The sequence below is a fragment of the Dermacentor variabilis genome, chromosome 1 (assembly GCF_050947875.1).
Source record: "Dermacentor variabilis isolate Ectoservices chromosome 1, ASM5094787v1, whole genome shotgun sequence".
Taxonomy (NCBI): Eukaryota; Metazoa; Arthropoda; class Arachnida; order Ixodida; family Ixodidae; genus Dermacentor; species Dermacentor variabilis.
The window spans coordinates 277,200,734-277,227,011 of NC_134568.1; the positions used below are offsets into that span (position 1 = coordinate 277,200,734).

General features: G+C 41.3%; 1 protein-coding gene across 4 annotated transcripts in view; it reads right to left on the bottom strand.

Moving 5' to 3' along the window:
* Nucleotides 1-1,419: 1,419 nt before the first annotated feature.
* Nucleotides 1,420-26,278, bottom strand: part of LOC142565267 (uncharacterized) — a 111,868-nt gene continuing 87,009 nt past the window's right edge. For all 4 annotated transcript variants that reach the window (XM_075676248.1, XM_075676247.1, XM_075676250.1 and 1 more), the window contains 4 exons: nt 19,511-19,579; nt 14,899-15,078; nt 9,277-10,491; nt 1,420-4,422 (listed from right to left, as the gene is read on the bottom strand). In XM_075676248.1, the coding sequence (XP_075532363.1) occupies nt 4,418-4,422; nt 9,277-10,491; nt 14,899-15,078; nt 19,511-19,579 (1,469 nt within the window). In that variant the 3' untranslated portion in view covers nt 1,420-4,417. The remainder of the gene's footprint in view (nt 4,423-9,276; nt 10,492-14,898; nt 15,079-19,510; nt 19,580-26,278) is intronic.

Consider the following 26,278-nt stretch of genomic DNA (forward strand, 5'->3'; position numbering starts at 1 on the left):
CTGCTAAGTATTACATCACTATACACCACGGAAAGACCTGAAATTTCAAACCGAACGCCGTTTGCCCTTCTCCTTGCAGGCGCCATGCTCCAAGCCGGAGAATGACGTATATGTGCTAGAGCACCTACGTACATGAGCATTTGCTGCGAAATTGCTCTTAGTGACTTGTGACTTCAAGAATTTGTGTAATATGTTGCATCAATAGACGAATTAAGGTTTAGAGAAATAATAAAACATAAGCTGAATGCCTGCATGTATTTGTTTTAGTATGCACTGCAGCAAGAGAGCTGTACCTCCGTTTCGTTTGCTTGTTCCCACATTGCGCAGTCGCGTGCGCTGACACTGAAACTATGCCATTTTCTACCGTGTTCCCGCACGCGATCATGCTCTGTGATCAGCTTGTGTCTGCCTCAGTGTTTGTGTAGCACTGGCTTATACTGCTAGTTAGGTGTTCTTGAGCACAACATGCACAATCGTGCACCATGTGAAACGAGATAAACACAACAGCTCGCATGCAACACCGTCAGCGGACGTGCACCGCGCAGCAAAAAGTGAGGGGGAAAAAAAAATGAAGTGCGGGCCCATGACGTATGCATCACATGATCCTTGAGGTCCAGTATGGGAGAACGCAGGGAAGGAATTTTGCTTGCAGAGGCTAGATGAGGCAAGTGGAGACAGTGTCTCTCTTGGCAGTGGCACTCGCCTCCTGAAATCATGGGTTCATGGCACTGCAACATTTCTCTCTCGGCTAATAATTGCTGAACGGTCCTTAGAGGGCATGTAACAACTTCCAGCATATAACCTAAGCTTGCTATGAGGACTGGTGAGGGGCCCTTTAAGACCTAGATGCAAAACTGAAGTCCCTTATGTTTTTGAGATGGACATTTATAACGTATAAGGCGTTCCGGCAAGTACGGACGCCAGCACAAGTAAGAAACGGACAAGACAGCGCTGTCCTGTCCGTTTCTTCTTGCTTGTGCTCGCATCCGTACTTGCTGGAACCCTTTATACGTTCACCATGCACAAACTGGCCCAGCAAACCACTCTACTAGACATTTATAACATTCATTTACCAGTCACATTGAACAGTATTGCTCTGTTAAGGACATTTTTGCATTGCTAGAGGAAGTGATTATAGATGTGCAATCGTAAAGAAGTGTGGTCAACAGTCATGATGCTTCATGTATCATCATTAAAGATGGGAGAGAAAGCAGGCATCTCAAAAAAGTTGAAAAGGGGCAGGTTATCCTTTAAATGAAATTGTGCACAGCCTTACATACAGGAATAATGATGTATCAAGAACAGCATTGTCTGGTGACAGGACATGTATGTTTTAGCATTATTATTACCATGTTCAATGATTAGGTGTGCATGACACTTGTGAGAAAAATATGGATGGAGAGAGAGAGAATCGAAATATGTAGTCTGATGTGTGGTTTGAGCAAGCAACACCAGCTGGTTTAATGAAAGTAGAGAGTAACATGCAAGGCAGTAACAAAAACGCACACGTTCACATGTTGTGCCACACGTCATCTTGCACTTCAGCTAAAAAAGTGAGAACTAGAAAGGACTCAAACACATGTTCACTTAACCATTTTATATATACAGTACAGATTATTGCACAAGTGACATCATACACAGTGCTTCTGAATGCAAGTACAGCAACAACAACGCTGATAAATGTCTGGCAGTTGCCAAAGTGTACACCTGATTACATCCATTGGACCTATGACACAGTGGCCAGCTCACAAACAACTGTGGCTGCACACATCAAAGCATTTAGACCCATGGGAATATATAAGACAGTATGTTTACGATTAGCTTGAAAAACATACAACCTGGTCAGAAGTGTGTTGCATACAGTATTAATTTAACAGAAAAATAAAAGTTACCACCTTTTTTGTTTTTAATTCTGAAAAGAAAGTGTAAAACGATTAAAAATGTTTGCTTTCTTTTCAGTAAACGGTAAATTGATGTAGCTATTAAAAGTAACCATTATGACAGTACCAGAAGTGCTTCACTATTTATATAATGAGTGCTTCTTTTGTGGGCCATGCATGCCTTACTGCATTACACATAAGACTGCTGAATACAGGTGTGTACTTGGCAAACAATACATCAGTTGTACTATACCAAGCTGGCAGAAATTTCTGCATGTGATGGAAGCTTCCTCAGATTTGAGAATAAATGTTTTCTGTGTAAGCACTATATTATATAAAAATGTACTGAATGCTTACCAATTATATTTCTTCTTCAGGGGTCGCTATAATTAAAATGCAGCCATAGGTAAAATAAATCTGTCACCCATGAAACTTGCACACCTTAGAAGCTAATGACATTTTTTGTTTTGCACTACATAACAGCACTGCACAATCTAGAAACTGCGAATCCATTGGTTACTTTGTCATGCAAATTAATATGACAATACTTCAAAACACACACACAGTGGACGCCCCATGTGACATGGATCAATATTCACTATCCACAAATAAATAGTTCATTTTCAAATGTGTGAAAGCACAAAATATTTGTAAATGGTACTTCAGTATGGTTAGTATGCATACCATAGGCATAATTATTCTTTCCACAGCTTATAGAGACTGCAGAAAGCGTGCAAAGGCCTAAAATTGTGGTCACTTTGCGCAATCTTACAGAAATTATGCCATCAGCTGTTTCTATAACTAAGCTTATAACCGCACCAGTGAGAGCCAGTTAATCTCAATAAAGTATAAGCAACCATTACCTGTTACAATTCCAAAGGTACTAAAGCACCATAGGGCAAAAAAAGAAAAAAGTGAAACATCCATCTGCTTTCACCCACATAAAATGAACAGTTGTACTTATCATGAAGCTTGGTGCATGTCACATGGGAAAACGGCAAGTCTCCTAAAAATGAGACGCGTGGAAATAAGCTCCCTACAACGGAAGATATCAGGAAAACTGCCCTTGAGCAAAGTGCAGCAGATCAGTGAGAAAACCTGCGGTTTGCAAACACACACAGAAATTAAGGAGTGGCAACAAAATTAGCACACACCATGTCATTCCTTAACTTTGAGGTGTCTGAGAGATAAATAACAATGCTTCATTTTAAAAAGCTAACAAAGTGAGCCTGGCAGCAGAAAAATTTCAGCGAAGGGCCAACCAACACAGCATTTTTCTCCCTAAGTGACTAAGCTGGCACACACCTAACAGAGAGAGAGCCTGCAAAGCAGGCAGTAATAAGAACATTACATACTATCTAGTAACCAGGTTTGTATATTACAAACCGGAATTTAACACTGCTGTATAAACTGTTAGAAATGTGCCGCGTCAGATTAAAAAATGCGGTTTGTACGCTCTCTGTCAGCCCTCGGCATTTTGTACGAGAATAATGCGCCAGTCCACTCATGCATGCCACATTTATATATGTGTTATGCATGTGTGTTCATACATATATGTATATATACTATACGGATAATAACAGTACTACACACATTCTCACGACAGGGCATGACAAACACAAACTGCGGTAAATATGCAGGACCATGCAGCAAAAACTCATTTACCTATTATATCAGGGAACTGAAGAGCAGACAGAGTGTGGTAACAATTTGCGTTTTCGACTATTGGTGTGTCACTGCTAGCTGCACAAGCTCAAAATGCAAACACCACACAACTAAACTGCGAAAGAGCAAAATTTTTGCTTTGCGTGACACAACTGCGCTACCCTGTAGCCAGTGCTTTTAGCTGGGAACAGCAGGGCTACTATCAACTCAGGAGCTGACATTGTCTTGTGAGATTGGCACGAGGCATGCACCAGCGACTCCAAAATTGCAGAAAGCTATGTCAAAAACGGCAATAATTTACAATGGACCAGGTGAGCCATGTAGCCCACCTTGTTTCAGCTGTGCCCACTTTCGGCTGTGTTTATACTGAAATGACCCATGATGTTAAAAACAGGTATGTCTGTTGTGAAGATATGTTGCAAACACAGCACACTGTGCAATGCAATTTTCATGAACGAAAAACACACATATATAAGAAATGTAAGAAACTGATTTCACAAAAACTTGATTTGTTATGCTTGTGTCCTGTTAGCACTCCAGATGGCAAGAACCAAGACATTCCGATGCTAGGCAGGTGAGGTTATCACGATTTCTGCTGCTCGAAATAACGATTGTAATCATATTCTATCCACAATGTTCACCTTACAAAGGTGATAATATAACCTCTGCCTCTCATGAGCAGCGCATTGTGTCTATATACCGGACTACATACCCATCATGCACCTAAGTAGTACTGCTTAACAGCCCTGCACCTTCATGCAAGGTCTGCAGGGTTGCAGTCACACGAAGTGATGTTCAGAAGACAGCGAGATGAAGCAAAATGCTACATGCTGACAATGTCCAAGTGCCTCCACTGTTGAGTCAGATGTTCTTCACACTGCAGAGAAACAAAAGATGATGCAAAAGACTAGTTTTACTGGCACTGCTCGACACAAGAAAGGGTACTTGTTAAGAGTGGAGGCCATCACCTTTTGTAGCAAATAAAGAAGTTTTGTTCAATCAGTATCGAGCCTCAATCTGGCAGATATTTTTTTCTTGTTTCCTCTGCTTCTGTTATTGCTTGCCCACTTATTAATTAACCAGTTAACTCTGCAGCCGTGTATGCTGCACTTGCAAAAAATTTCAGTGGACAGACTATTGCAAAAAAAAAAAAAAAGATAAGACCAGCCAAGCATTATCAACAATTGCTGACTGGCCTAACTCTTTTTGTAATACACTGCACTTAATCACTTTCTTCAGGCTTCACATTATACAAAATTGCATTTTTACTGATGCATGGCAATGTTTCTGAATACTTTTTAGATATGTTTTCATGTCCTGATCACCATGCACGAAAGCACTGTTAAGAATCTTTGTATTCTTCTTCTTATTATTATTACTATTATTATTAATCTGCTCACTGCATTTGAGATATCCTCACTTTGATGATTGCACAGTCATTCATATTTGTTCTGGTAAGCCATAAACCTTCTTTGGGACTAGTAGATAAGTTTTACTAGATCTCCCCAAAGTCAGTTTTTCAGATTTGTTTGTTTTTCTAGTTCTACAAGAGTAGTTTAGCATGCTGTTACACCACTTCGCAGCTACCATTGCTGTTACTGCTGAAAACGTGCATTTAATACAGTGACAGGTACATGCAACCAGCGGTTCTATGTGTTGATATGTTAAAACATTCAATGTTCAACATACAATTTGATAAAAGAAGCTCCTTCTTGTATATGAAGTAGAACTGCATTATAATAACTCCGCATATAGTAAAACTCTGCTAAGAAGGAAAAAAAATACCAATACTGATTAAATCCTGTAGCTGAAAAAAAAAATTACATGCAAAGTCAAAGATACCACACCATTATGTACCAAAGGCCTTGGTAGCACAAATGCACTTCAAAGCATGCACCTCTCAGGTAGCCACATGGCTGAAATTGAAGCTTTAAAGCAACATTAAAGGCAAAAATTGAAGTCAAAGCCAAGTGATAGATTCATGTCCCAAATTTTTAAAGCATCAACTTTACTGAGAACAGAGCTTTTGTAACTCGGAAGTTGACATGAATACAGATGACATGAACCACAACCGACAGGATTGGCGTGGGAAAAAAAAACAAAAAAACAGCTTTCATGACTTATGATGTCCCATTTATAGTGTCCAATCACGGACAAAAAAAAAAAAAGGTTAGTTATGCTGCATTTTAATGTGAAAGAGAATGGAGTTTGGCTCATAGTGGATTTCTTCACACCATGTTTTACTGCGCTATTAGAGGGACTGTGACAACCTTTCTGTGTGGCCCTGTTGATTCAAAGCAGGTGGTAGTGCTTAGCTAATCATGAACTTTGAGATTGCTGGCACAGTGTAGAATTTCTACTTATTTTTATAAACCCATATCCTTATAAACCAAACTCCCTCACCCCTCCGTCTATGGATGGCTCCAGTCAAGAGTGGATGCTGTATCTAAGATTTTAATAAATACATCTGTTTCTCTACATAAATAACTTTATTCCATAAGAGATTTGAACTCTGGAAGAATTGTGTGGCCCTTCCTGTCTCTTTGTATATATAAAGGAGGTGTTACAATTCTGTAAATGTAATCTTAACAGTACAGAATGATACAATGTATGCCTTCTTGTGTCCCTTAAGTGTTCACCACTGCATGCCATAATGCATGCTTCCAGAGAAATAACTGGAATGGATTAATAATCCATATGAAGGGTTCATACTTGCATGGACACTAGTATTCCACAGAGTTTTTTGTTAGCTATATCAAATCTTTGAAGTTGGGACAATTAGATCACAGCAACCTTGTTTACCATCCAAGCACATAGATCAATGGCACTATACAAGGAGTAATCTGTGCAGCTATGTGCCCACAATTAACAGAGGTGCTTTAGCTTTTTATTCACTGACATTAGGTGCGTTCAAGCTGTTGGAAGCTGGTTTTCAATGTTATCTAGCCAAATGAAATTTTGAAAAGGGCAGTTTTGTAGAAGCTATGCAAATGAATATTTCACCTTTGCATACTGAAACCAATATCACTTAGGAAAAACAGCAACAATGCCTAATAACAGCTGTAGTTAGAAAAAGATAATTTTGACAAATGAAATTTTGTCTTATCTTTTTTTTTTTACTTGGAATGACAGCAATACTTGCCTTATTTTTTAACAAGTTCATTTTCTATGAAATACTTTTGATCAGTTGATGAAACCCCTAACTCATATGTGACATTATGAATGCTGAACAGTGCCTATACAATGTTGTGTGTGCATATGTACATACAATGCTGAAGCAAAAAGGTCAGTGACATGGAAACAGCATATCCATGTCATTCCTTCTTACTGTTTCTGCAATATGTGTTAGTAGTGTATCACCAACAAGCCTAAATCCACACCATGTCAATTTTCTGCAAAAAGGCTGTGGCAGATCTACTGTTAACTCTTTCCATGCAAAAACAAGTCTCACTTGTCCAGGGATTTCCATTTGCCTGTTGAATGTCACAGACGAGTGGAAATTGTTTTTATCATTTTGGCGTGAATGTTGCGCTACTAGATGGTACCAGCTTCCTAGAAAACTGATATTCTGTGGGCTTGCTTGGCAGAAATGGAGTGGAAGCCTGGCTACCCTCAGTTTTGAAAATGGCGGCATAGAGATAGGTGGGTGCAGCTTTTAAATGCTGGAATTGTGGTGCTTCTGGATGTTTCTTCACCTCAAGTGAACAATTAGACCCCGAAAGCTCTAGTGAGTCGTGTTCGGTATTTAAACTTAGTACTGATGATTCTAGGGTAGAGTTTGAGCCTCTGGTACCCTCTCTCACATGGGCGCAGCTAGACGATAACACTTTGCCACTGGTGCCTCTACAATTTTCCTTTCCTCACGCTACCAGGAATGATACATCACATGAAAGAAAACAAAAGCACTTTCGACTTCTGTCTCAACAAATGTCAAGCTTGTCAAGCCCCATAAGCATCGTATAAAGTGCTTCTGTGGCTATGCTCATCTGCAACTCAAAAACATAAAAAAATTGACGGAAACAGTCAACAAAATTTAGCAAATGAACTGCTGATAGTGCAATAATGAAAGCTTCTCACAATGGATCATTCATAAAAGAAAATTTGCCACCAAATGGATAATGACATCACTGTACTTTTGATTCTAGGTTTTAGAGAAATCGGAAGCACATCATAAATGGCCCCAATATTCCATTAATTATTACACTGTAGCAGACTCTGCACTGTTGTTGATAATCAGCGATTGCATATGTGCACACTATGTAGTTTATGGAAGACAACAGAAATTTGATGTGCGTATCCTTTATGAGCGTATCATATTTTTGGCTCCTGTGTAATATCCAGCGAACTGAAACACATCTTATTCCTTCAGAGAGAGAGAGAAAGAAAGTAGTGATGAAATTGTGCAATAACAAACTGATACTGCAACTACAAGTCTACAAAAACACTACAGCTGAGGCACGATGCCACAACAAACACTAAGAAGCATCCCAACACTCACTTGCATGAGCATATTTACCCCTTCTTACTGGTAGTTCTTAGTAAATTCAAATTATCACCATGATCAACATTACCATAGGACAATATTACAACTTGCTCAACCCAGTTTTATACTGTACCTAGAAATTGAGGTAAAATCAATGAATGGCCAGTAATTACTTCACGAATAATCCAATCATCACCAGCTTTTTCTTTATTACTTTACCAAAAAATGAAGGCCTCTCCTTGCAATCTCCAATTACCCGTCTTGCACTAGCTGATTTCAACTTGAAGCTGCAAATGTCCCAATTTCATCACCCCATATCCATTTTCTGCAGTCCTTGACTGTGCTTCCCTCCCCTTGGCATCCATTCCACAACTCTAATGGTCCACTGGTTATCTGCCATACGCATTACACGGCCTGCCCAACTTCATTTCTTTCTTTTAAATCAACTAGAATATTCACCATCTTTGTTTGCGCTCTGATCTACACCGCTCTTTTCCCTCTCTTGTTACCTCAAACATTTTTTGTTCCACTGTGCTTTGCACGGTCCTTAACTAGTTCTCAAGCTTCTTTGTTAACCTCAAAGTTTCTGCCCCACATGTTATCACTGGTAGAATGCCATGATCATACACTTTTCTTTTAAACGAGTGGTAAGCTCCCAGTCAGAATTCGGTAGTGCCTACTGTATGCACTCGAAGCTATTTTTATTCTATAAATTTTCTTCCCATGATCAGGGTCCCCTGTGAGTAATTGACCTAGATTAATGTACTCCTCTACAGACTCTAGAGGCTGACTGGTGATCCTGAATTCTTGTTCCCTTGCCAGGCTATTGAAAATGTAATCCAAGCATAAAGTCCCTTAATTAAAAAGTAACCCTTTTTCCCAACAGCTGAAATTTTCAGTAGTGTGCCAAACAGCTAAAAAATGTTGCAGCTGTTTTTTTTTATACAAGACCATAAAACACCATAACAAATAAATGACAATAAATGCATTAAGTTGTGGCCACTGCAATACCAAAATTAAAAACCAAAGTATCACTCACAAATTTCAAAATACATAAAAATTAATTTTCATCGGCCACTTTTATGATCTAGCAATAAAGAACATACAGTTTACAATGTACACAAGGAAATGGCTGAGGTCTCAGGTTGAATGCTTCGTTTTTTGGGTGCGCTTTGGTTTCAACAGCCTTATTTGCCCCAAACCATATCACTCCTTCCATTAAAGAAAAAAAGAAAGAGCCTGCCATACCATTGTCAAAAGCATTGGGGTTGATCATGCGTAGTAGCTCAGACTCTGGAAGCATCGACATTGCCGAGATGTGGTCCATGTTTGGCCCTTGAGCTTGGGTTTGTGCTTGCTGAGCTGACTGGGGGGCTTGATCCCTGGAGACACCCAAGCTAGGCTCCACAACAAGGGTTTGCGGCTGGCTGACTGGCTGTGCTGCTGCCTCAAAAGAAGTCAGGCCAAATGCACCAGCAGCTGCCATATTGTCCTGGCACTGAGGGTTGCTATCAAAAGTACCTGTCACTGAGAACTGAGCACTTGGTGCTGTGCTAACACCCACAGGGCCTGGGTCCATGATCACTTTGTCACCAAACACTACAGGCACCTTGGGCTCAGACTGGGTCAGCATACCATTCAGTGAGTCTGGCCAGCTGGAGGTGACCTCTGTCTTGACTCCTGCGCAGGTGAAGTCCATGCTCTGGACTTGCTGCTCCAGGCTACTGGCAGGCCAGCTTGACAAAGACAGAACTGGAACATCCTTCACCTTCTGTTTTTTGAACTGCTGTTCATCTGCAAAGGATGCTGTAGTGTTGTCCAAGGGCTGCATCTCGGGAGGCCGCCCCTCAAGGTCTGGCTCCGTTGAAGCTGACTCGCAGTTCATCTGTCCCCACAGCGGCTTGGCAGCATTCTCAGTCTGGTTTTGGTGGGCTGTAGTCAGAGCACTCCATTGGCTCTCGCACTCAAAGGTGGCTGAGGCAGCGACTGTGTGAGCAGGTGTGCCTGTCTCTGCTGTCACTCCCATGAGCTGGTCGACACTGCAAGGAGGTAGCATGCTCTGGTCTGTGTAGAACAGACCGAGGTTTCCCAGCTGCTGCTCATCCGAGGCTTTCAAGGGCTCCTCTCCGGACAATTCATAGTTAGCAGCACACTTGTCTGGGGCCCCTTCAGGAGCATGAGAGATCTTGCGCTTGAGGTGACATGACTCAGCTAGGCTTATGTCTTCAGCAACAGCCTTCAGCAGTGTCTGCTGAGGAGCTGATGAAACTACAAGACTCAATGTGGCAGGTGCTGCTGGCTGCTGCTGTTGCTGCGACTGCTGTTGCTGTGGCTGCTGCTGCTGCTGTTGCTGTTGTGTCTGTGGCTGGGTTGGCTGTGCTGGCTGCTGCACCACTACAAACTGGATGTTGTTAGGTGCTGCAGCTGCTGCTCCACTGCAGTTTCCTGGCTTGGACTGAGACTCTGAAAGAATTCAAGGAAGTCTTGTAGCATGCTTTAAATGCTAGAAAAGGAAAGTTAGCAGCTACCTTTGTTTTTCCTCCTTTTAACTAACATCTTTCTGTGGAACCTGCATGTGCTTTCTTGTGGCTTCGTGCCACTTTCAGGAGGTTACAAACTTCTTTCTTAAATTTTCTTCCACATTGTAGGTTTTCACATAATTAATTTGTTTATTTTCTAGATGCTTTCAAACTCACACTTTGCAAGTGGCAACATAGAGTACTTCTCATGATATATTATTAAACACAGGTACAAGGCAGATAAAAACAACACGACTGTTAACTGAAATGCCACACTGTAGCATAAAAAAAAAACTACCTAGCAGCATCAACTCATCAGTCATGAACCACATGTCTCAAAAGATATGATGCAATTCATTCCTGCGAGTGGAACCTCACTACCTTCAAAGCTGGGAGTACAATTGCATTTGCGACTAAGCAACAAAGGTTAGACCTTCTCATATTTCATGACAAAATACTCACAAAATGTCTTCAGAATATGGACATCACAGCAATAACTTTATTGCTGCTGTAGTTTTTATGCAAGAGAAATTGAGAAAGAAATGCCTGCCAACAGCAATTCTATCTACTAATGAAGCATCTTTCCTTGGTGGATAAACAATATTCCCAAAGGGGGAAAGTAATCATTATAGCCTTCAGTTTCCCCTTAAAGGGGTCCTGAACCACCCCTTGGGCTTGGTGAAAAAACGCAGTCCGTGGATAGCATACACTGCTGTGAATATCTCAGCCGAATTTTGCAGTCGTGCGCGGCATGTGGCGCTTGCAAACAGATTGCGAAGTAACCTTTTTCATGAACACTCTCTCTTTAACGAAGCCTTTTCCTCACTCTTTTTGGGCTGCTATATTTTCTCATACAGGAGATTCCCACATGCAGCTGCTATTGGCCAAGAGCTGACATCAATCAAGAAAGGTGTTTGGATCAGTGTGCTTCTTCTTACTGTTACTGTGTATCTCTATTGACGCAGTTTAATAAACAGGATGAAGTAAGCAAAAATCTGCATTTCGAATTGCGATGGGAATTATGTACTTCTAGAAATGTGACTATTGTAGTGTCGCCGACCATCATCTGCTAATTCTCGCCCGCACCTGCCTGCATAGGAATAAAAACTCTGGCCACATTGCTTATCAGTGTCATAGCTGTCGAATATTGCTCATTTCTATTAGTTTTGAACACTTAACTAGCCTCGATCCACGTGAAACTTAAGATAAGACCAGACGTACACTTGCTAGCACATGCTCATCCCTGGACGCTCCTGGCTAGACGTCTTGGCAGACTTTGCTTTGTATTGAGCTATTGCGCCAAATGCGCAATTTGGATGCAGCTACTATCTGTTGGTCATGCTGGTCCGCAGCACATAGCATGGCCAGACTGAAGTACATGAGCGCAAGCACGCACTCTAGTTATAGCTGCTCATTGTTAACCCACTCACTTTCACAGCTGGTGACTTGCTAGCCGCTCAACTAATGGCTGTTCCTGGCTATTTTTCATAGATGGCAGCAGATTGTGGGCTATTTTATGATTGTTTTGGATTTTGCACACTAGATGAACATATTTGTTTACACTTTCAGTTTCAGCACAAGTGGTTTGTAAAATGATGTAAAGATTCCTGCTCGTCAGACTCCGCACTGTTGTTGTAGCCGTTGCAATCAGAGTGCCAGATTTAAAAAAAAAACGAAAGAAAAGAAAAAAAAAGAAGAAAGCTTACAGGCTTCCGAGTGTGCTCATTTTTTTTCAGCACATACAACCGAAAACTGTATGAAGCAGTGCCATTTGATGCTATGCTTAGTTCTTGAGTGCAAAGATCAAAAGCCCAAGAGGCGTTTGCAGAGTAAAAAAATATGCAAAAGTGCACTGCGCATTTCTGCTCGTTTTAAACTTTTATTATGTTCACTTTCTAGTTTTTTTCTTATTGCATCTGACACACAAGCCTTCTGGGAACAAAATAAATCAGACATCTTGTAAATACGATGTCTGTAGCAGATTTTAGAGCAATTTTCTTACAATGTGGAACACCAGGTGTGGTGGAGCAGCAAATGGGCGGAAGCGAAGAGGCTAGCCACTACTGTTAAATTTAGCTGTGTCTGCAGCGTAGTGTGGATACCGCGGCCATCGCAAGGTGCCGCGACGAATGTGCTCACCGAGCGCCTGTGGCTGGCTCAGGACAACAGCGTGCTCCGAGTGGTATCTGTGGGTGACGTGACTCAAGGCCCGAGCGCCAACATTTGATGAATAGGCCGTCTTCTTCCCGAGTTGCACACCCGCAAGGTGTGTCACCATCATGGTCGAAGCTCGTTATGTTAGGAAAGCTTTCAACGTGAGCCCGGAGTGCGGCATGCATCTTAGTCGACGTGTGTGAGGCTCACACTTACACGAGCGAACATGAAGTTTGTTCGACCCTTGGAAATTGTGCGAATGAAGAGACAAGTGCGAAAGGAAATGTGCTGCTCATGTCACTCGGTTTGAGAATAGCTGCACATAGCTATCTAGTACACCGTAGCACAGCAAGGGGATGAGACACCGTGAACCGTAAGCTGAGGGATAGCCTCCGAGTTTGGTGTATTGTAGGTGCCAAAACTGGAAGTAGTGGAACATCCAAAATCAAATTTGAACTGCGCGCCACGCTGATGTTTAGTAGGTCAAGCATTGCAGGCACGCCCTGCTCCACCGTAGCCTTCACAGTGCAAGGAATTGAAGAAGTAGCGGGAGCATCGTGAAGGTGATCACGTGCAATTTTAGGTTGCCAATAACCCACTTCTGCTGAATGCATTGAAGTACTTTTGGCGGAAAAGTATTTCTGTGACAGTCTGTTTTACTGTCAAATGCATTTCTCAACTTCAATAAAAAGTGGTTCAGAACCCCTTTATATGTTCATTATGTTGCACACCAGTTTGACATTGTTCAGCAGCTGTGGCTGGCTGATCCCCTATTGTTTTTATAATAACTGAAATAAATGGATGCTGCTACATAACTAAGCAAAGGAATATTATTTTACAGGAGCCTCCTTTATCACGGATATTGGCAAATATATCATTTAGAGATCACTGGCATTGATGCACCACGATAAAGTGCTGTGTACAGCAAACTTGTTAGATTTGCATTGCATGCAGGTAATTTTAGAAAGAAAATTCAGGGCCCATTATAAAGCTTCCAGATGCCACAAAGGTTGGCCCCAGGCTAATGGTAGCAGGTGGCTAGTTCTGTTTCAACAAAAATTTGCAACCGTGGTGGTCACCCTCGACAACATAATACAGCAGGATGCTGACCATACACTTTAGCACATATATTATATACTAAGAACACGAAGTGCTGCAAACCAGACGGCATTTCTTACCAAAATTTGTTTTGAACAAGACAGCTACACAGAGTAGTTTGATTTTGAAGTGAATCCTGCAAAAGGATCACGTGATGGCACTATGAACATAAAGAAACCTTAATCTGTCTCATGTTCATATATATCTAAAAGTAATGAACAAAAATTTTTGCAGACCCCAATGGACTGCCAAAACTTTTATAAAAATATTTTTTTTATTGAAACTCGACTCGGCTAACAAACTGAGGTGTCACAAGTGGCTTATTGCCTTTTGTAGACAGCTGCCAGATAAGACCAATTGCCACACCGTGAGCCCAGGAGGTCTAATGTACACAAATGCAAAAATGTAAAAGCAGAATCCAGTTCAAGGCATCTTGAGATGTCGCAGCATTGAGGGATCCCTAAAATGAAGTCACATTCTGCTTACTGTGTAGCATCTTCCACATTTTTCAACATAGCTTTTACTTGACTATATGATACAGGACTTTAAAAAAAGTTAAGACACAGACTTAAGACACATTTTGGCATCCATAAGTCACTTGCTGCGCAAAGCAGTTAAAGTAGTATTAGGACTGTTTTTACTTGTTTCATTGAAGAGCAAGCAAAATACACCTGCTACCTGTCATGCTAAGTAGCCACACCTCACTTGGCCTTGAATTAAGTAATTTTCAGGAATTTGACTATGCTAATCAAATTACCTCACACTCATAATATCTTGCAAATCTTTTTTTATCTTCAATTCCTCTACTTTACCCATGCAAAATCTCATCTTGCACTACAGTGTAACATTACCGATGCTCAAGTTGTCTCCTAGGGCATTACTGCTCGTGCAGTAAAAAAGAAAAGGCTGAGCTAAAGCTCCAAGTACACTAAAGGCCCGGATGTACAAGGAACATAAATCAACATGAAGAAACAAGCAAATCAGAAATAGATGAAGTACTGCTTTGTCTGCATTTTGCATTCATCTTCTTGCACAAGGACACCAGAAGGTTACTATGCCATTTGTTGTACACATGAGGACCATTCCTTTCACTACCAACCTGGGACAGAAGCTGATGCAGGTGACAAGGCGATAGTTGTAGTTGGGATGACAAGTGTTTGAACAGGGTGACGCTGTGCCCGTGGCGACGTCCCCGTCAGTAGTGGAATCTGAATAATGGTAGGAAGCTGTGCTCCCTGTGAACTTCCAAAAGGCTGTGGCTTCAATTCCAGGCCTGACGCTGCACACATAGCAAAAGCCGATATTGCTTGGATGGCATGCCATGATACCCAATAAAACACATTATAAATAATGTCATGTACAGAATGCCATATTTTTTATACATTGCACAAGCAAAGTGGGTATAGCACTAAGCGACTAATATCTTGGCTTAGCTCTGGAGCGTACATGCTGTCTGCAGAAAGTGGCGCAGACAGCACAAAAAAAACAAGCACGAGGGTAAAGCATGATGGGACAAACTGCGGAGCACAGGAACACTAATTTTATGATTCTGATGCTTAGTTAACGAGCTTCTTTCTAACAGACTATCTACTGCAGAAACAATGAAGGGACTGGAAAGAAGCCTGAGATGCTGCATAATAACCTCCTATGCACAGAGCCGATAGTACATATGTACAGTATAGCAAGGGCCACACGGCTGTGAATGACTAGGTATATGCTTAGGTAAGACAGTTGCATCTAAAGCGTGGATAATTATCTAAAAAAATGTTGGAAGGTGCGACATATCCAAATTTTGGTGAGCAGCTTGTTGAGCTGTTTCCACCAGTAGCACATGTGGACTTTGTCAACACCGAAATGCCTTCTAGCAGCCCAGTTACAATGCTCCACTGCATACTCCAAGGCCTTTGACTTAAAACTAACTGTTAACTGAATTCACAGCCTGTCACCCACAGCGACATACAAGACAGGTGAAAAAGAAAGCAACAGACAACACTCACAAAATAGCTGCCTTCAAAATAGGAAAAAAACAATTATCGTGTATATCCCACACGCTGTGTGACTAGGTGTAAACAAAGTTTTAATGAGCTGGCAAAACAAAATGGTGCATCACAATAAGAAATGCACAGTGGCATTTGGCGACAAACACGCCCTGTAAAGATCATTGGCCACTGTGCCATATCTTGCAGATCACAGACAAGTTTTATTTATGGGCACTATTTTTGAGCGATCACTTTTGGTGAAACTATCACCTCCATGAGGTTTCGCATGACTTGCCACTGGAGGTTACAATGTAGACAGCCGAAAGCATCCCCGACACTGTGCCAAGATAGCCTGGCACAGCATTATAATTGCCACTGGCAGTGTACACCAATGCTTCCAGTGCCTAAAGATGCAAAACCATGTAAAAGTGGTCGTATTTTCACAAGCGACAGCTTCTACTCGGCGAGACAACCACCGTCTTTGATCAAAAACCCCCACTCTGACAACATGCTACATTGCGGAGAGGTAGGCAAACAAAGTGTCTCTTTAAAAAGTGGGATAATATACGGTGCACTGTTTCGCTCGCTTCGAGCTGCACGACTGTCTACAGTTCATTTTGATTGGCTGTTGCACTAGCACTGCAGCGGAAAGCATTAATTTTTCCACTAGGAGATGGCTCTCAGTGGCATGCTCTATCACAAGCCAGAGCGAGTGAACTGGGAAACTAAAGCACAGCTGTTAGTTAATGCAACTGCATGGGACCAAAGCTGAAGGCGTGTTTATTACAAGGAGGAAAAATATCCTAATTTTCAAGAGCAAAGTTAGAGTGCATTCATTGTGTGACTCTGTTCAATGTATGAGTTAATACGGCAGAGATAAATTCAGCGATGTGGCCCTTACACGGAAACGGTAGACAAGAATACACGGATTCTACAGAATATAAGGATGAGCAGGTATGTAGGATTGCACAAACACTCGTATGGACCTGAAACACTCATATGGACCATATGGACCCAGGGTCGAATTTTTTATTGCAGATTCCAATTCGTTTGAAGGACCTATTTCGAAAAAAATTTACCATAATTTTTCTAGGGCGACTGTAAAGTGAGAAAAAAAAATATGTTGTGTTGGTATATGTTGTCACGAAAAAGACAATGTAAGATGTGCCTGGCGTCGGCGAGGCAGACAGTTGTACAAGACGGTGTGCAATAAATTCAAGCCGGCGTCCTCAGCTTCTACTTCTTTTACGCCAGCGCCCGTCTCTTGCTGAGCGCGCGTTCCAGTCCCAACTTCTTTTTCAGCGCTGGCTCGTGACACCTAGTGGCAATATGTACTGTTTATTCATGAATAACAAAAAAAAAAGGAAGTAAACTTATAAGAATTAAAGCTTTGATGCATTGTTATACACATAAGTCTTAGAAGATGCACACACGACAATATTTCACAAATGTAAAATGTCCCTGCTCTTACACTAATATTTACGTCCATAGCGTAATCGAACCGCGTAGGCGATCGCACTCAAGAAAACTGTGGTTGTGTGCCCATCAGAAAAGCAAAATGTGTGACAAACTTCCGCTAATCTTCATCTTATCGCCAACCAGAGGCAATTAGTTTTCGCGAGTCTAAAAAAAAAAAAAAGTAAAGAAAACACATGCATGGCAGCATACTTCGTATGCGCACACCTGTGAGCATTAAACGAGCGAGAGAAACAGGCGGTCGTCCTTTGAGCAATAAGTAACGAGACAGCCATCAGTTTTGCGAGTGCAAGAAGCCGAAACCACCTGCAGAACAAAACACAAACCGATGCCCGCGCGCCCGCACGCGCCAATGCGCGAGTGATAGTATATAGATGCATGAGAAAAAAATTCCCTGTATTCCCACATAGCAGGTCTTAAACGTACAGATGGCGCTGTAAATATACGCCATTGACCATTTTGGACTTTTTCATGGCGCCGTATATTTATGTCTACAACGTCTCCATGGTTCCTCTAATGCCTTCAACAACTCTTTCTTACCTACTGCTATTGACTTGTGGAACGCACTACCCAACAGCATAATAAATGAAAGTAATCCAGATAAATTTAGACACCTATTGTCATGTTTTTTAAGCCTTTAACCTACCACTACTATGCAGTTACTCTAACGTCTAACTTTTTTTTTTTATTGCCGGTTGTGTTGCCATTTTTACTTCCAATTCGTACCTTATTTTGTTTTTTCATTTTTCTTGCCCATCGTCTACTAGTATGTATACTGAGTTTTGTTTGCCTTTGTACAAATGGGTTAACCATTGTATAATAATGACCATAGTGTTTCTTGATGCTTTTGCCCCCCCCCCCTATGTAATACCCTGAAAGGGTATTACATAGGGGGGGGGGGGGGGGGCAAAAGCAAATCCGCGCCTGTCTTGTGTGTTCCTTCTTTGTCCCTTGTTTTTGTGCGGTTACATGATGCATTCCAACCCTGAAAGGGGTCCTTAAGGGACAATAAATGATGAAATGATGATGACTGGCCCTCAACGGGTTAAATCTCCTGCCCTAGGGCTTAGCAGCGCAATGCTTTAGCCACTACACCACCACGGCGGCTGCCTGAGAAGACTAAGAGTGCTTCAAAGGCAGAGTGAGAAATGATGGGACAGTGCAGAAATTAGCACAGAGTAAGAGCTTAGTTCATGAAAAACAACTACTTGACTGTCAATATTTTTTTTTAGGGGGAAGGGGGAGTTTTGTGCAAGGTGTCTCTTTAGAAGTGCTAGTAAACAACAAAATTTCTGTCATGTGTAGTTCAGGAACTCTTGCAAAAAAATCATACATGCTTTTGTTTAGGCCAAGTATGCCTAAACAAACCTCAATTATTCAAAGAAACATGTGCTTGTAATTTGATGATCAAAAGTTGTCACGTATGTGAATTACAGGTATATGTATTACGCAGTTGTGGATGACTATGCAGGAGCACACTTGAATTGCAGAAAACTTGCAAAAATGATCAAACCGTTAAAGGAACTTTAAATACTCTATTAAATATGGAGTGTATTTCTCACAGCTGCAGCTGGTACAAGTTTCTTTAAAATTTGATCTCATCCAAGGTTGACTAATTGATAGTTTCAATATCTAGGCGAGATCGGTTATAGACCTTGGCTTTGTGTCAATTTTTGCTTTGCATAGTTTTTAGGAGCTTGATACATGCCAAAAAAAACCTTCTTCCTCTTCTTCCAAGAATTACACGTTGGTTGTTGAGTTGTTATTAGCTCTTGGACCAATGCAGGCCCCATGCTATCTTTATTTTAAAGACCGGTGACATTTCCATTTTCTCTCCTATACTCCTGTGGGCCTTGTCCAGACGAGGCCTTGCAACGCTCTTTGTACAGGAAGCGATGAAGTACAAGTAACAATTAGAAAGTATTTGCTCCTCAACATTGCGAAACTGGTGTAGGCTGCAGATCTCAAAAGAAGATGTCACACTACGAAGTTCTACGTCTGTACCTGGTCACAACTGAACCCATTAATGAACTGAACCTCAAAAATGCATTTTCCACATGTCTAGTCAAAACATACACCTCTTGAAGACTAATAAATATGGTTACATTACATTACACTTGATTCTAGACCACTCTGAAAATACCATGATGGAAATGTGTGTTTGTTGGTTCACTCCATCTTCAAAGGGATGCAGAAATGAAGAGAAAGTTATTTAATGCTACAATTAAGGCAATGCGCCGCCATTCATATACTTACCAGTTGCAGCATTAGCATTTGGTTTCGCCTTTGTGGCACTCAATGGTCCTGCAGATATTTGGCCTCCGCCTACAATTAAACAGAGACCGGTTACACACTACCTCCGAACTGGACAGAAAAATTAAAAGCAAAGCCAAATGGCAAAAAAATAGGAGACAGAAAAAAAAAGATTAATGGAAGAAAGAACAGCACATTAAAATCCGATAGATTTAAAGGCTACCCAATGAGAGATAACATCAAACATGTCCCCTGCCACCATGTCAAAGGTATGAGGGGCATACTAAAGTGTGCAGCAGCACTTTTTACACAATTCACTGACAAAGCTCTTTGTTATGTTCCCCTTGTCCTCAGCATGGTGGCAGCTTGAAATCACAGTAAGTGTGCCGCAACCTTTGAGCCATCACATCTGCACTCAGGCACGCCCACACGCACGTTCATGCTCATCAACCAGCCACTCAGAGCCAAGCACATTCATTCATGCGCTCATTCGTTCTGCACAAGCCATGCACTGAGATTTCATTATGTCAAGAAAAAAACACTGCACTAGAAATCTACAGGCCAAGATTGAAGCTGCTACCACTATGCCATTAAACTTTTGCACACAGTAAAATGTCCACATCACAATATCTACCAGCTGTCATCATTGACCAGTCATGGTACAAGGTTGTATTGGCAAGCAAGAAAATTGATCGTGTTCTAGACATACCAACATAATAAAATAAATCATAGCCAACTGTAATAACTAAAACTACTATTACCAAACCAGTCACTGTCCAACATTCAAACCTGAGCTTATTAATAGGCCTAAATATTCTGACAACACAAGCCACCCTCAAATAAATAAACATTGCTCTGGAAATCAATGTTTAATGACTATGCTAGTCATGAGCAAGTTTGCTAGGCTGCATCGTATGTGTTCTCAGTTGTGTAGCAACAATAAACAAAAACAGTGTTTTTTTTTCTTAAATAAATATCCGTAATATTCAGCATTTTCTTTACCATAATTATCTGCACTCCTCTATCATTTCATAATGGGACACTTTACCAAAACATAAGTGTCACAGTAGCAGCTATCGCAATGTTTGAGGCACTACAATATGTCTATGGGTATACGACACTGAAGACAATGGATGGTGCTTGAGAAAATGCAGTGATCATTGACAATGAATGCACTCTGCAACCAACAAGTAACTGTTCATTGATGAAATTTTGTTGAAATTATGTATCTTTTTGTTCATTACCACAGTATTCAAACTATGATGGCTGCCAATATCACATTGCATATGAATGTATGATACTTGTGCTTTGCTGTGTTGCATGACTTCACTGTATATAGTAGTTACTATGGTATGCTCTACTACTGAACCATGTCTTCACTACCCCTATTTTTGTATATTGTTTGAATTTACTTGTTAGTTTTCCTTGTATTATGCTACCCTTGCTTGGTCATTGGACTGCAGTATGTTCTAAATGAAAAAAAAGAAAATTATTGTACCCTATCGAGATTATGGAAACACTAATCTACCCACAATGAGTTTCCCATAACGTTACCCATGTTTCTCATGAAAGCATGAGCAAAAATATTAGAGCAGTAATCTCGCATACGAAAGAACATGTAGTGTATCAACATCAGAAAAGTGTGCAGCACCTGGTTTTGCCCACAGATAACATTTACTAATGTAGGCTGAACTATGTAAGTTTGGTGTTTTGTGCATTCCACACCGTGAAATGTGCACACAGCAATAAGGTGGTGAATGAATGACCATAAGTTTACAAGCACAGTGCTCTGGCCATGTGATGATTATGATGGATCAGCAAAATGATATAAACTATCTATAAACTATCATGTAAGGAATGAAGTGAATGCGGAAATGACTGAATTTGCTTCCTGTGTAGCCACGCATTTGAAGCATACATGGACTCTTTATGCCAAATAGTATGGGAACAAAAATTTGTTACAATTCCATGACCTTTCTGGTACATTGGCCACCTTGATGTTCAAGTCTCATTTTCAAAATTACAGAACTTAAAATTTACGACGTGGGCTTTTTACGGTGCAGCAAAACTCAGTACATTTACATAATCCTGCCAAAGTTGTAAAGACTTCAGCCTTACGCAAAAGGGTTGACACATTAGCAAGTAAAGCAACTGTTTGCAGAAATGCGTCTTCAATCAATTTTTGAACATTCTGCTACAATGTAAGATAGTACTCTCAGTGCATGCCAAGTGCATACCAAGCGCCCAGACAGACTTCGTTATTCAACATTCAAATCCTTAAAAGCACCTGGCAAGAGAGAGACAGAGAGGAGAAAAAAATATATAAAGAAATCACAACAACCTGGCGTATAACATTCACACACCACCTTGCACACCAGTCAAGCACACAGTCTCAGGAGCCACACAAAGTCACGCTTAACACGGCTGTGTGTCACTCTCAAGAAATCGGGGAGGAGACAGGCACCAGGCACATTCTGCATGACAATACAGCCAGAGAGCATGGGGTGAAGGGACCAGGCACAAGGCAAATGGTCCTGTGACACGCCAATTATTTCAGACTGCTCGTCCCCGAGGTGAACTCAGTCACACTGCACCAAAGCCTGCGACACCAAATCCCCTTCCCACCCAGCATGTGCCCCAGAGGAAGTGTAGTAAGCCTAAGTAGGCACTCCATAAATGACATATACGTGGCAGTCAGTTTGTCAACCAGCACCAACCAAGCCACCTGTAAAGAGGCATTGCAACAAGAGTTAACAAAAGTCACTTTCACAGGGTAACAGAAAAAACACATAAAAGAAAAAAAAAATGCCATGTAGCATTTGCAAAAAGGAAACATCAGAAAAGCATGTACTTCCAAGTTGTAATGCAGATTGCAAAGAATAAGCCAAACTCGCAGACGTCTGACAATTTAAACCAAGTCACTTACAAACAAAAACAAGGCTAGATCACAAGGTTTTCAGGTTTATACATAATATGACTTTGCAATGCTGGCAGTAAGAATTTACTGCCTTTCACTAGACTAGTACATTATGCAAAATATTTTTTTAAATGCAAAATGGTGTTTATGAACTGGTGCCACTGAAGACTACTTTTCACATCTATCCTTAAATCACATGCTTTTCTTGTACAATAATGGTGTCAAAAGTAAAGCTGGAAGTTCTGTAAGATATTTAACACAGACATTCAAATAGCTATCTGTACCCTTAAACCTAAAGAGGCTCCTAAATGTTGTGTAACACAGCTACACTTGGAAGGCAGGAGATGGAAATTCAAGACAATGAGCAAACTGAGAATAAGGTAAAAATGGCAGCCAATGTTTCGACAAGTGGACTTGTCTTTTTCAAGGCAATGTGTACTTTCCTCAGCACAGTACATATAGGAAGGGTTATAAAGGGGAGAGAGGGTAAGGTGGGTGGACAAGGCAACGACCGAAGCTGTGTTAGCAGCGAGAATTGAAAAGAAAGGTGTGCTATTCAATGTCGGTGGAGGAATATGAGGTAGTGCCATATGTCAGCCGCCCATGTGCTTTTTTGTGGAAGGGGCCTGGATAATGATGACGGGGGGAAGACACACACATGTACATCAATCAGCTGGCACACGGCGCTACCTCACATTCCTTCACTGACGTTGAATAGCACACCTTTCTTTTCAATTCTACACCCTTGCTGCTAACAGACTTGGTCGTTGCCTCACCCACCCGCCGCCTTACTCCCTCTCCATTTTAGAAGGACCCTACCTATATATACTGTGCTGAAGAAGGCATATGTCGTCTTGAAAAAGACAAGTCCACTTGTCGAAACGTTGGCTCCCGCTTTCACCTTGTTCTCGTTTGGCTCAACAGCTACACTTAGCAATTTGAAGTCATGCGGAGTTCCTTTGAACATTAAGGGTGATAGAAAATGACATGCACTACCCTTCAATAACATACAGAAAGTAATTTGATTCTTTTCCTAAATGGCTAATGCTGACATGAAACAGGACCAATGAAAAATGAGCTTAGGACATGCAGCACTACTAGCATTGTCTGCAAGAACTTTTAACACTTTCTGGTCTCAATTTTATCATTGAAGTGAGCAATTTATATTTAGTGCATCTGAACGAGAGAAGACCATTTAGTGCACCTGAACGAGAGAAGACCCCCCCCCCCCCCCACCCTAAAAAAAGAAGTAATACAAAAAAATAATCTTAGTGCAGTGTTGTCAACATATCAAAGTAAAGGCTTTTCTCACAAACAAATCAAGGTATTGAAGGCAGCGTATGGTTCTTTGAAATTGTTAGTTCACTATCATAATGGGGTGAATTATGGCCACAAAATGTTTGAAGACCATTCTTGTGCCACCCCATGCAAGTGGTGTGCCGTAGATAGCATGCTCCTAAAATACTGCACAGAAGCCTAACCTCAGGTTTATGTGACGCATGGACATCTGCCAAATATTGAGGAGAACCCCTTTAAACTGTGGCACCAAATTGACAAGTTATGTAATTAGAGTACCTGACGCTCAAATTTCTACGATTGGTTGTGCCGTTTGTCTTTCTCCATGCCGGATATTTGTTGTAAAGCGTTGTAGCTCCTACAGGAATCATTGGACCAAGAAGTGTTAAACAATGTGGCATATGATGTGCTGAAGATTGAGGTACAAAGTCAACACTTTTACTAAAGAGGCAGGTGGTGTTGCAAGCACTAAAACACTTGTAAAGTTGAACAGACCACTGAAGTGACAATGCGGGGTATGGCAGTGTACACATGTATCAAATGTGCTCAGTTTTGTTCTTATGCATGACTGAAATTGATGATTAATTTAGTGCTGTACACGGGTGGGACTTGAGGCAGTATATTTAATGAATGACAACTACAAGAAGAGTAGGCACTTGTGCATAACTAGTCACAAACATAACACACACAAAAAGAAATTTACACAAGAACACCCAGGAAGAAATGAGTGTGGGGCTTCGCTGAGTGAACGAGCTGGCAAAATGTTGTACTTACCACATGCATGAGTTAACAGCAAAGGGTGTCGTTTATGAAAAGCTGGAGCTCTAAGTGGTATTAAAATTTAGGCAGTTAGGATCATTCTTCTGCTAAAGGTTTGAATATTTCAAAATTTTGATGTTGGACAGCCTTATTATTGCTGCATGCTCTGCTCAGTCGTCGCAGATAAAGAGTAATAGATAAAGTACAGCTGAACAAAAATTTACACAAGCATGCACATTTATTTATCTCACTCTGCTCCCATACCTGCAGCTATTCCCAGCTCGAAGTAAAATAATGGTACTCACAGTCCCACCCACAGCAGTGCTGGCAGCACTAAAGAAACGCAAGCTTAAAAAGGCTGTCAATGGTAAGAAAGGCTACAGGCAGGCTGGGCAGCCAGTGGTGCCTAAGACGCAGTGCACAGTTGCAGTTACTCTGTGCTGTCACTGCAGCTTATGTGAATGTCCAAATGCATAAAGGCACAGTCAATGCAAACGCTTAATGGGTATATGCAAAAAGTGTCGAGAAAAACCTCTGTCATGGCAGAGAGAGTGTAGGAGGAGGAGGAGCCGCCCAGGCAGGGAAGGTGTGAGCGATCACACCCTTTGCACAACACACCGATAACCCCAGGGAGGGCGCTCATTCCTTTAACCTGCAGTCTGAGAAATGGGGAGGAACAACACAACAGTTTTCTCTCGCTCTCCAGTGCCACATTTTTTTTTTTTTTTTCGCAACTCGTCAGTTCAATGAAGCACATATCAAAAACATGGCACGCTCACACTAGGGTCAAGCATGCTGAAGGCTGGCCTCCAGAAACAGCCCTGTGATGTTCAGCACCGAGTTCACACTGACCCCTCCTTGCTTTTGAATTTCAATCTTGGAAACCTTGGCCCTTTTGTACTTGTTCGGCGTGTGAAAAATGCTGCAAATGACCACATCTTTACTGCAATCCAGGTGTGGAGCAAGGAGCAGACAATGTGCTTCGGTCATCTTTCTTTCCTTTGAGCATAAGAGTCGCTCACATTCTTATGCAAGATTTGCTAATGGGCAACATTTCCTATGCTTTCTGCACCTGAGGCATTGCTGCAGTGAAGATGGTAAACATTTGCAGTGCTAGTTCAAATAATGGCAAGCCAATCCAACTACCCAGTTAACTTGCACACACGCACACACACACACCCATGCCACACGCACACCACATTCAGACATGTGCTTCAAAAGTGGTTTGTCCTTCCCTAAAATTGTGCTGCATCATGAGCAAGGTACTATTCAGGACATAGTTTTTCTTGGGCTAGAATAAATTCTAGCACCAATATGATGAATGATCCACATAATACTGCAAAACTGCAGCAAGCTTCCGAAAACATAAAGGCAACAGTGCAAGATAGCATTTTTCACTGACTGCATTGGGTTTGGAAGCCAAATGTAAAAACATTATTACCATAAACTGCATGTTCCTAAAGGTAAGATAGCAAGCTACCTCTGATAAACCAGAGTTTCCGAGTGTCCAATTTTTTTATCCTCCTCCCCCTTTTTTCTTGCCACCATACTAGTATAGCAGATCAAAATTTATCCACGTGCAGCCAAGCAAGCATGAATCTTGCCAATGTTCAGAAACTAACCCCATCTCTAAACCATACCAACTACATGTGAGCTACTAGGCCTCACTATTCCAATCCCTTCCCCACAACCTGTACCAGCAAGGGGAGGAAAAACAGAAGCAAAGCTGCCCAAAATTAACTGCAAAGTAACCGAAAGAACAAATACACAAAAACTAGGTCAACTGAGTTACTTATGCC